The sequence below is a fragment of the Schistosoma haematobium genome, chromosome 1 (assembly GCF_000699445.3).
Source record: "Schistosoma haematobium chromosome 1, whole genome shotgun sequence".
Taxonomy (NCBI): domain Eukaryota; kingdom Metazoa; phylum Platyhelminthes; class Trematoda; order Strigeidida; family Schistosomatidae; genus Schistosoma; species Schistosoma haematobium.
Genome location: NC_067196.1, coordinates 32254736 through 32267150, shown reverse-complemented (window position 1 = coordinate 32267150; position 12415 = coordinate 32254736). Strand labels below are relative to the sequence as shown.

At 32.6% G+C, this 12415-nt stretch overlaps 1 protein-coding gene across 3 annotated transcripts; it reads right to left on the bottom strand.

Annotated features, from left to right (window-relative positions):
• Positions 1–6681: 6681 nt before the first annotated feature.
• Positions 6682–10353, bottom strand: MS3_00010098 (uncharacterized protein). 3 transcript variants are annotated; one of them, XM_051218434.1, is made up of 7 exons: positions 10320–10353; positions 10184–10283; positions 9919–10148; positions 9654–9874; positions 9376–9603; positions 7748–7939; positions 6682–7274 (listed from the first exon to the last, which is right to left on the bottom strand). In XM_051218434.1, exons 2-7 carry the CDS (start codon positions 10205–10207, stop codon positions 6946–6948), a joined length of 1224 nt encoding a protein of 407 aa, XP_051073737.1. In that variant the 5' UTR covers positions 10208–10283; positions 10320–10353; the 3' UTR covers positions 6682–6945. The 3 variants fall into 3 exon arrangements, with proteins under 3 accessions (XP_051073737.1, XP_051073738.1, XP_051073739.1); XM_051218435.1 differs by having other exon boundaries at positions 6682–7148; XM_051218433.1 differs by having other exon boundaries at positions 9919–10144; positions 10184–10353.
• Between the last annotated feature and the right edge of the window lie 2062 nt (positions 10354–12415).

Below are 12415 nucleotides of genomic sequence, written 5' to 3'. Positions count from 1 at the left end.
TTAGAAACGTCGTCAGTAGCCATTGGAATTTGATGATACACTTCAACCATGTCGATTTTCGAAAAAAACAATTGTACCTTTCAAGGCAGCTGTCAAATCATGAATGTGAGGCAACAGGTAACGATCACAAATGGTTTTCGCACTTAGTCGCCGATAGTCACCAGTTTAGGGTCATGCGTTGCTACCCTTTAAATGTACCATATGCAAAGGAGATGCCCATGAGCCTTTTCACTGCTGAATGACTCTTAAGTCTATCATATGGTCGAATTTGATTTCAGCGAACCTTATCTCTTAGTGAGACAGTCTGTGCGCTTTTGAGAATACAGATGGTCCTGTAGCCGTGATGTGATATGTAAAATTGCTGGTTACACATGGCAATTTCGGTTGCATTTGGTATATATCTGAGTATAGTATAGGTCAACCGTGTGCCTACTGTATATTGGGGACAATCTACAATCGTAAAAATAAGTTACACAAACCGATATTTTAGTATTTCCCTCTACTTACCTCCGTTTGCACATGTTGAGTAGAGTATGATGTTCAAGCTGGTCTAAACCGATGATTGGCATCGAACCATCTTCAATAACGGACATCTAGTGTATGGGTTCGCGTAAACCCACGTTGAGGTATACATATCGCCTACCATATGTGGCGTTCTATTTCCCACTCGCCGCTTGTGAGTTAAAAACTGCTACGTGCAGTCGGTCGTTGGAATTCGCAGGAAGAACGCTAGCTGCACTAGTGTCGACGAGGTAGCAAAGTTTCGTGATCACACCAGTGGTTTACAGCAGACGACTATGTTGGCCGGCTATGGTTGCCGTTAAAGCATGCCGATCTGGAAGTTTCCCGAAATGTTTTTCATGTTGTTTGGGAGTGCAGAAAATCGCAAGTTTTTCTGTAATTTCGAGAAGACTTACCGTACTAAATATAATATCGGCATCAATCAGGGTAATTCGTACCTCAAGATCTAGAGGTGGATCGTTTTGTGAAGTACTACGGGGAGTTTGGGAGCGTCTACGATCATGACGAATACTAAGGCAACATTTCGGAATATGATAGAGTTCTCTAACGTTGTTTCTTGTCATCTGAGATTTTTCTTTGGCCGAACAGACCTCGGAGTTGACCTGGAGAGGATGCGTAACCAAGCGTGGACTGCTAGGTGAATCCATTAAAACCAATGTGGTCAGCCTCAAATGTCGAAGACTTACAGAGCTATTGATTTTAAAGATTTATTTACCGCCTCAGACTGATGGGCTTACGATTTACCGTAAATAATAGTTATTAGGATTCAACGCCATTACAGAGTACACTACTCTTTAATGCTGCTACCATAGTACTTCAAGCAGATGGATGATATCCTTGACAGAAACTATGGTCTTTTGATAACTACTATCAAGATCTGACTCTCTATCAGTCCCAAACAGACCAATGAGGTATTGGCTTTTGTGTACTATCAACACTTGCAAATAACGATAATACTAACTAATCCAACATTCACTGAATGCTGAAATATAACGTAATCACTGAAATGCGTATCCGGGCTGTGCACAATCAAGTGAGATTATCTGTCCTTTTACAAATGTCCATTGGGAATCTAGTATATAGCGTTTTCACTTAGTAGGTGAGTGTTGAGCTTAAGGGCGTAGTTTTCGTTGAATACTTCATTTTAAGAACGTGCATTTGAGAATATTTGTCTGCTGTGAACAAGTCGGTATAGAATATTTCATCATGTCAGGTTAAAAAACAAATGAAATGCGAGTTAGAACGTGAAATGAAATCCTCAGTGAAAACGTCTCTGTTACATGTCCAACAATGCTTGATACTACAAAAATTTGGAACACACAAAACCGGATCAATAGTCGCCCCCTCTAAAGTCAGCACTATCGTTTCAAACAAGCGTCTTAGATCTGAAATCGTCATCTAAAACCTGACTGCCTGACTGGTAAACTATACTTACTTTTACTTGCGTTCGCTTGCCTAGTGTTTTTATGGTGTATATGGGGTGCAGGAAATGCCTAAACAAATTATAGTTGTGATACGTAGCCAGCCGAATAGATTTTGCGTTGTTGATACAATGATCCTTGTTTCTAGACAGTGAGTTCTTAGATGGTCTGAATGTAGAGTTAACTATTTGAGTTGGAGAAAATTATTTACTTCAAGTATATTTGCTTTATGGTATTGTCTGAGGGCTTTAGTTTCGTTTTGCTCAAAACAAACGAATTTTATGCCTCTTGAGTGTATTTTCACTTCACTGGGCTGAAACGAATAAAGACTTAAAGTATTGGACATTCGGCTCGGACTGATAAGCACAGAATCCAATGGATACATTTGATTACTAATTAACATCTATAGACATGATTATACTATGCTGTGAAGCTTTACCTTTCAAAGATATAACTGCCGAACCTGTTTCACAAGCTACTTTAGTTGAGCAGTGCATTACAAATCATGATTCCTTGTAAACGTTTTCGACCGACTGAGTTTAGACATAACTGTTCCAATCACATTCCCAGTCATGTCATATTTTTTTGTTCAAACCGTTTTATGTTATCATATACACATCTTTGGGGGTTGTGATTCGATGACACATCCATCAACAAATTGACGGAAACAGTCTTTTTAGAAAACCAAAAAACTCACTGGAGGTAACGGATCCCCATAATATCTCTTAAAAAGACAACCGATTACGTTCATCTTTAAATAATTTAATTAAGTCTGAATAATTAGTGGTACAAAAATATTTCCATGACTTTTCAAAACATATTCTAGCAGATAAAAACTGACGACCACACAAATAAGTTATTGTACTGTGATCAGAATGAAGCGCGTAGTTAGACACTGAGCACTTATCATTTCATATAAACGCCATATAATTATACAGTATTGCTACTCGATGCATTAAACAACGTTAGAATAAGATCGCTCTTTAATGTGGAAAGTGATTGGTTGGAAATGTTTTCATGTCAAATTATAAGAGTGATGCAACTCGGAAACTGGACGCTGAGGCAAATTGCATTAGAGAATGATACTGACTATAAAATTAAAGAAACCAAAATGTTGGTTTAATGACACATCAATTTTTGATATAGAATAGTTCAGTTAAGTAGAAGTTACAAATGTAAATTTAAGTAAATTTATGTCAATATAGGTGATTTTAAATTCAAATAACAGAGAGAAACAAGGAAGCAACAAAATGTAGCTGGAAAGAAAATGAAATCTGTAATAAAATAATTGTATATTCGTGTTACCGCGAACAGTAGAAATTTGGATTGTTGACATTTCTAACTAAATGTAATCCACTTTGTCAAAGCAAATAAATTAGTTTACAAATTATTTTATGTCAACTCAGTATGTGGCAGCCATTTCACTAAATGAATCAATGAGCTAATGATGAGAAATAATTATTCATTTGACTGACAAGTAATTGAGAATTATGAAGAAACCGTTTTTAAGCCTCATAAGAATTTTGAGTTTAGATTCAGAATTAACTCACGAAAATATTTAGTACTTTATGTGCAGATTATAAGGAATTTATTAAAACAACGGGAAGACAAAAGATTAGGTGATCAATATAGCATACAGTACGTGTATTCTTACTTCGAAACGAAAAACATACTTCTTACTAATGCTAGCTAAAGTATACGATAAAGCACAAACAAATTATTCATTTAACAACATGTAAAGATAAAAAAAATCTAAAGAATTCCACAGGCGGCATGTGATTTGAAGATGCTTAGTGAAAATCAATGTACCACAAACATTATCGATAACTCGAAAAACGTGTATTGAATTCAATACAATTAACATAAGTTAATTTACAATCAGGGTAAAAAAGAATAATAAGTATAAGGAAGAGATTTCGAATATAGTTAGAAATCAGAAATAGCATCCAGAAGTCTAAAATAAAGATATTAGAGACCATCGGGATGAAGAAAATTGGAAAGATTTAGATAAGCTTTCTGTGCTTAATTATCAATTACACAAGTGGAAAGTGTAAAATAACGTTGAAAAATTATCTTATGCTTTCTAAAGCTGTTTAATCTATAAATTTAATTACTCTAGAATATCAGTAATAAATATTAAAATATGTGATTAAATGACTTTACTTAAAAAGATTATGTTTCGTAACAGCAAAATTCAGTATTCCTATTCAGATATCAATAATACAAAAAATACAGCTTGACTATTCAAATAAAAAGGATTACAAATAAGTTGATGAAGCTGTAAATTAACATCGACTGAGGTATTTAGAACTTATATTACTTTTGACTATCTTCTGCCTACATCTATAATCAATGTTGGCTGTGATAGGATCATGGTGGGAGAACGCTAGGTCGAAAGAATCAAGAAGTATTACCTGTTCCATATTTCTTTGTCTAATAGTCAAGACCATAATGATAGCTGCAGATCGCACAACTGAGGCCAACGTGATGACATAAATCAGAATCAGTTATAAGGGCCAAAAGCAACTCACCTTGATTCTCAACTCAAACTTTGATTTTAAAAAGTTTTTCATTCATTCCTTCTTTCAATTACTTCATTTTAAATCATATCTTTCATATTACGACTAAAACTATTCTGATTTTGGTGTTTTTCCTATTCAGCAGTTGAATAACTTATTGTTATCGTTGTTATCGTATTTGGTTTAACATGAATTCACGCTTACTACTTTATTTAGGCAGCAAATCTCGACCTAAGGCCTCCCTGTAGAGCTGATGGGTGGTAGAGACAACCTTGCTAGCCAACTTAGGCAGTCAACCGAGATCGGACTAACCCACCACTGCTTTAAACTGAATTCCTCGGGTTTCAACTCGGGGCTCACCAACTCTTGCGGGCTGCCAGATATGTATGCTTATGTTTATGAATTGTATTAGTTCCGGCTTGTGTAGTTTGTGTATGTAGGTCTATGCAAATGGTACGCTCGTGGGTAAGCCCATAGTAACACGAGCTGAACAAATGGCTGTTCTATGTCTGATAAAATCAGTGGTCTAATCTTGCAGGTCAAAGACATAGTAATAAAACATACAGCAGCAAATACTGAGGAGAGATTACTATCAACCTCTCCTGAAATAGTGCTTATGCGTTTGTGTATGTCATGAAATGCAGGGGCGAAACCCCTTGTACAAGTAATATTATTATAATATGTAAGTGACAGACAGTGGTAGAAAATACGTTTGAAAGAGAACGGCGGTCATCTATTGTCGCGGATGGGTGAATATATCTACATATATACTATGGGAAGCATAAAGGAAACCTTATGTGTTACAGGCATGTATATAGACTATATTTGCCCAGGGTGAGTATACATTACTTGTCCTATCGTGTGACGCCAAGGGGTAACGTTTACACCACGCATTCATATCCATGGGGTGGGTTTGTGTACCTTGAAAACATGGAATCCACTTTCAGAAAAGCCATAGTAACTTTACTAGATAATGCTTGACCAACTTCAAATGTATGGAACACCATCACCTACTGTAATTAGGTAACTAAATGATAAATTAAATGTAAACTTTGTGTTGATGGTTTAGTGAGAAAGAGGTTTTTTTCAACAGTCTATAAACAAATACAAAATGGGTTCTCTTTACTCAGATTTAAGCAACTACTAAGTATCACTATCTTTAGTAAGTGAAAGTGTCTCAGAACTAACCATATGCATTTATAATTGGTCGATAAGTGAACTAAACCTTAATATTATACTAAACTTAGTAAAATCACGTCTACGTCTGCTGACAACGAAACATTTTCCAACTTGTCAATCATCATTTAAAAACAATAATAAATTGATTGAGTATTCATTATAAAGCAAATTACATGTGAGATCTTATTATTATAAGTAATTAGATTGTATAATTTACGTTTATTTCTAGTACAAAAATTCAAAATAATAAGATTTTTCAAATCTATGGTTCTATATGCTTACAAATTTTATTATTAATCCTATGATTAAATTTAAATGAAGTGTTAACCACATGATTGAAAAGAATATGAGATCAAACGGTAACCCACTGTGGTGTTTGTATAAAATAATGTTTCTTTTAACGACTGCTCGATTTCGAATTCCAAATACAATATGTCTGTTCGTGCTCGTCTAGTTCTTCTTAGTCTAAATTGCTTTATTTCTTGGATTTTTAGTTCGCACAATAATTCAAATACTTCTAACCATCACATCTACAAATTACTACATAGCATCAATATCTACTTCATCTTACTATTTTCCACTCAACATTTATTCATTTCATATTCTAAAATAATATTACTACAAGTTCAAATAATACTGAGCACATGTGAAGTGTTAATTTGTTCATTTTACCAATTGTTATACTGCACAAACTTCAGGTAGAAGTGAAGTTTGTGCTGATTATTTCGTTCAGAAGAACGATGAAAGTTCCACGACCAAACCATTCAGCTCAAAGAACAAAACTCCATCAAAATCATCCACCTGAGTTACAAACCTTCTACACCATCTCAATTGCTACACAATTCGATTATAGAATAAGTAAATTCTTTTCATTTTTTTTCATCATTCGATGATTTCTCTACAACTGTATGAAAATACTTGACGATACATAAATTAACACTTAAAAACAGAACAACTGTGATAATCAAGAGTATTTGAATTATAGTATGAACTAAGAATCCCAGAAATAACGCAATTGAATCAAGAAGTACCAGACAAGCACGAACGAATGTACTGTATTTAGAATTTGAAATCAAGCATTCAACAAGTACAAAGGGATCATTAGTTCATCCAAACACCACAACAATATAAGTGAATTTCAAAATTTCTGTACAATAGTAAATTTTTATACTTTATTATAGGGGTTTAAATTAGCCAGACGAAATTGAAAAAAATAAATTAGGGAGTTTTAAATGAATTGTTAAGTAATTAAAATTCACATTGAAAAATGTTATATAGTGTCAAACAAACTTTAATATATTTAGTCAATCATTAATAAGTAATTTCTTCAAATATTTAATAAAACGATCATCTTGTACAATATCTTCATGTGAACTTTGTTCCAACACAACTACATTAACATAATTCCATTTATTACAAACAGATAAACTTTTTAACGGTACAACACCATCACCATCACCATATTTTAATTTTGGTATCTGATTGGGAAAGGCAGAACGATGTGGTCCTGGAATATTGAAAATCATCTGTAATATTGTTGGAATATTAAAACTATAAACACAGTAAACTTCAATATCAGTAGGCCTTTCAGATGGATTAAATAGACTTTTGGTTTCTTTCATCATCAAATAACCTAAATCATTAATTAATTGAACAAATAAATATAAAAAAACCAAAATAGAATGAATTCGTTTAACGAGACTGTCATAAACGTCTCACGAAACATAATACACTTTTAGTTATATATTGAAAATAACTAGAAAACAATTGAAGTCCATTGGGTACTGGATGACTTTTTCCATTTAGTTGATGACTAAATAGCAATGCGTACTCGCCACCTAGTCAAAAGTTGAGACTAGGATGATGGATCTACAAACCAAGTAAATGGTCGTGAAGCTTTCATCGTTGATCTAAACGATATCATGAGCACAAACTTCAGGTAGAAGTAAAGTCTACATGAAGTTTGTGCTGATGACATCTTTTAGATCAACGATGAAAGCTTCACGACTAAACCATCCAGCTCAGAGAGAAAAAATTCAACCAAAATCATTCACCCTAGTCACAAATCCATTTCACCATCTCAATATCAAGTATTTATTTACTTGCCTTGAGGGAAAGAAATATCATTAAAAAATGCTTTCATATCATGTGCTGAATAATTTCTTTTCGGAGTTATAACGAACTTCTCACTTGCTGACCACACACGTGGATCTGGTAGAAGAAATGTCATTGCGGGAAATGATCTTTCAATGTCACGAAATGCTAGTGGAGAACGAAATGGAATTCCGAAGTTATGACCTGAAAATAGAGTAAAGAATATTCGAAGAGTCCATTAATGTTATTCTTTATCAATTTCTTTTATTCCATTTCATTTACTGGCATCAGGATTTAATTACTATTTATAAATTGAATGATTATATAATAAATTTATTCTTATTCATATGATGATCATATATTCAATTACATTACTAAAATATTTTAACAACCTGTAATGTATTTTTTTAAACAGTCTACAAATTCGGATAACTTCCTTGCATGAAAACTGTCTTGTTGTTTTAATCTTTACCCTTTACTCAGTGATAAATATGTTCATTCCCAAATATTATCATGTCGAAATAAATAAATAATAATGATAATGTGGGGACGGCTTTGGGAGTGATAAACAATTCAAATGTGTAACTGAACTAAAACTATCATACAACATTAGCTCTCTTCCAACTGTCATAGCTGTAAAACTGATAATACAAACCTGATTGAATCAATTTTTTACATAGAGGCTGCATTAAGCTTTCCCAATTTCTTTAGTACCTCGGAAAATAGTTTTATTGTAGATATTTCTTTCCACATCTAGTCGACTATTTCAGTCATATTCAAAATTTATCTATTTGAATAAATTAAAATATTTACTCGGTAAACCAATTTGTTATAAAAAATGTAACAACCTGGCACAAATATACAATAATTAGAGTTATTACACTGCATCAGCACGATAAGATGGATACTAGACCATTATAACTATCACCGATAGTAACAAAAAAGACTAAACATTGCGAGCATAATTCGAAAGGAAGAAATAAATTTATAATAGAGAAAATATGTTCCCGTAATCTGTGCGTAGTCATAGACGTAACCTTTCTACGACAACACTGTCGATTTCGTTCCGTTTTACCCAACGTCTTTAAGTAAAGGTTATGTTAATCGTGAGGGCGCATACCAAAAAGTCCTGATAAGACAGCTTGACTTAAGTTGACTAGACAATCATAAGCTAGATGAAACAGAAACTGATCTGTCAGTATTACATTTCTTAAACCTTTAAGACGTATAATAGTTCATATATACTTTCGTAGTTTCACACCAAGGATTGACTTTTGCTATACAACTGTTAAAAACTCCATAGTGTTGAGTAGCTGTTTCGCGACAGTATGAGAATTCTAAGCGACGTATATACATGACTATATCAGAGATTGAATCTAGGAGATAAAGAAAAAGTTGATAGAACTTAAACTTTAGACCGCTGGGTTACAATCTAATGGTTTACATTTCTAATCTCATCTGTCCAATGCCTCCTACTTTCCAGTGTTTGTCCAGATAAGTTGAATTTATGACGTAAAACATCACATTCAACAATATACACTGGCCTCTTTACTTGTCATGTTGTTGTCTCTAGTGAAATACTAAAACAATACAATAAAGATTTAAGTTTTAGGCATGGTTCTAGTAATTTTTTGACTCACCACAGGTTTCCGCATACAAACTTTCAACAGATCCACCAAAAGGACCTGATACAGATATAAATCCCTTGATATATTTATGTTTCCATCTTTTATCTTGCAGTTTTAAAAAATACATTGAGTACAATGATCCTAAACTGTGGCCCAATAAGTAAACTGGACATTTTTCACTATTTTCATAGGTCTCTTCAACCAATTCCTTTAATTTGACGAAATATTTTGCGTTTTCATCTAAAAAAAGAACGGTGAAACTTTATTTTTCATTCTATTTTAAAATATACTTGGCGCTTTGCGAAAATCATACGGTGCAGAACGTATTGTTTTATTTCGCACGAAAAATTTGTCCTCTGTTAAACTTTGAACAAGTGACTTCATATAACTTGTTAATGGATATTTTTCTTCAGATAAATATTCACTAGCCCAAGTATCACCCCAACCAGGGAATTCAACATTACACAACTCTCTGTCTCTCGTTTTTTTTGTCTTCGGATCATAAATTAGTCTGTTTTATATAAATAGAAAATATTACATAATAATTTATTTTACCCCATATAAGTGAATAATTTTTCTGGGATCAAAAAATAAAGTAACTTAACCCAAAGTGTAAATGGTTTCGTATGTGATTGTTTGTCAGTTGGTTTACATAATGCTTGTGTTCCACCAATTCCATGTATTAGTATAAGAGGATATCGAATGTTTTCATCTCTCACTTTTTCCAAAGCTATACCTTTTAAATTATATGAAGATGATGTAAATAACCCATGTAATAAAACTAACTATTATAAATTACAAAAATATAAACTAAATTTACCATTAATTTAATAAATCTAATCATGTTAGTCACTATTTCAATGTCTATTCATAATTGTACATTGTTCTGGATAATATCGACAAAAGTAAAATTTCTTTGACTATTATTTAAACAATTAAAATCATTTATTATATACCTTAATTTTAATGTCAATCTTTTCAAATTATATCAGACATGATTTGATTATGTAGGCGATTAAATATTCAATGATAAACAGATAAACTCATATCATCATATTATTAACCAATCAAAAATAAATTTGTCAAATCTTAAAATTAAATTAAAAATTGCCTTAAACTGTCATTATTATGTGAAATTAATGTAAACATACGGATCATTAGAAAGTTGATCTGACTAACAGATCATTGAATAATATGAATTTTTTATTTAGTATCTAATCAGATAAACATATAGGTTACTTAGCTTACTATAAATTCCATACATTGAGTACTAATAATAAAACATGATTGGCAAGAATAAAAGTAGATTTATATTGATTGTTAAATACAGTTTTCTTTTTCTTTTTTTTAATTGGTAATGAGACAGTTCTATTATTAGTTAATGATAACCCTTGAATTAAAAAAATAAATACAAGTCATTCTCTTAAGATTAGTATAATTGGGGTGGTAGAAAATGGAAAGTATATTTTTCAAATATAATCTTGCTTCTTAGTATACTTATAATATAAGAGAAACACTTCCAACTGAACATAAGTATTTGTACGCATTTTTATATTCTACTTAAATCTTACATCTATATTAAAATATTCTATAGTATTAGTTTAGAATATAAAAAACTGTTCAGTAAGGAAATTTTTCTTTTGTTTACTAAATTTGTACAATTGTAATTACAGTTGTTGTATATATGGTAGACTATAACAAAGTTAAAGGATCTTGAATCATTAACTAAATTACTACAACTTTATAAATACTTCTTCTTCTTCAGCTATCAGGTTCAAGTTTTGTAATAGTTGAAGGCTCAGTAACAAAGTCAGAATAATACATGGAAGTAAGATGTAAAAGATAGTTGCCCACATGAAGATTGTAAAAAAAAACAGGAGAAAAAGCAGGTGTTTATAGCAACTTCTGAAATAATAATGGGGTTATAGCTTAATCTGAGGTTGTGTAAAAGATAAATAATGACGATGAGTCTCTATCCGTGACTACTTGTTCACTAGCTCCTTTTGAACAGACAACGTTGTCTTCAATGAGAGCGGTGTTTCCAAACTTATAAGTGATCAATGCTCTTCTTCGTTATCCGAAAGCGAAGTGAAGATATTCAACAGCTTCACTTCAGGGTACCTGCTCAGTTCATATCAGCCATACCATCTAGAATTAATACTCTAACTATTTGATAGCGTCAAGCAAACTGACTCTAAGAGAGTGTGTCTACATCATAAACATTAGCAACTTATTAGTTCAATCCTGATCTCTGTGTTTGAAAAATAAATATCTCATCTCTTATTTCACTGTGATCCTAACTCACCAAATTTTTAAGTTGTCATTTCCATATCCTTGTTTCTAATTTCTCCATCAATCTGAGTGTACAAATTATACCAACGGCATTTTCATACGAATACTTACTGTGATGAACTGTGTTTTGAGTAACTCGCTCTAGAAGTTCTTGAAACCTACATTTTTTACAGTTATTCATATTAAAAAAACTAATATGCTTTCTGTGAGCCACAAAGTGTCTACGATATATGTTTCTGTCATGCTAACTGACAAATTAAAAAACACAGAAACACAAGAAATCCGCTTCACCTCGTCCAAAAATATATTTTGGAATAATTTTCAAACAATAAGACATGTTATTCAACTATGTCAATCGGTCTAGATATATAGTTTGTGACAACAGATGAATAAACAAAATGGTTTGTACGGATGATATAAAAAACCATGTAGGCTTAACATAGTTCTAGATACCACAGATCACTTATCTTCTGCAGATACGAGAAAACCGGTTGATAATAGTTGAGAGACTCAATACGAATATCACCCTAAAGGTAACTTAAGAAGAAGGCGTTGACGTTTGTGGTGACAGTTTATTTGAAAGTGGGGGTAGGTAGAGACAAAGGATACTACTTGTAAAACTGTCGAGAGCATGATATGTGTGTTATATGTTTAAGCTCGTTCGTTACCGAATTCTGTTTTGATTGAGTTTGGGATCTGTGGTTGTAAAGTTGCCACGCAAAAAGCGTTGTAATGTCCGAAATATCTGTGGCATATATTT

Excerpts from the sequence above, each read along its gene's own strand:
- MS3_00010098 (XM_051218434.1), bottom strand. The coding sequence starts at position 10,207 with ATGATTAGATTTATTAAATTAATG. Across the intron at positions 9,604-9,653 it reads TGATTTTCGCAAAGCGCCAA|ATGAAAACGCAAAATATTTC; the intron begins GTATATTTTAAA and ends TTCTTTTTTTAG. Across the intron at positions 7,940-9,375 it reads TTTGTATGCGGAAACCTGTG|GTCATAACTTCGGAATTCCA; the intron begins GTGAGTCAAAAA and ends CTCTATTTTCAG.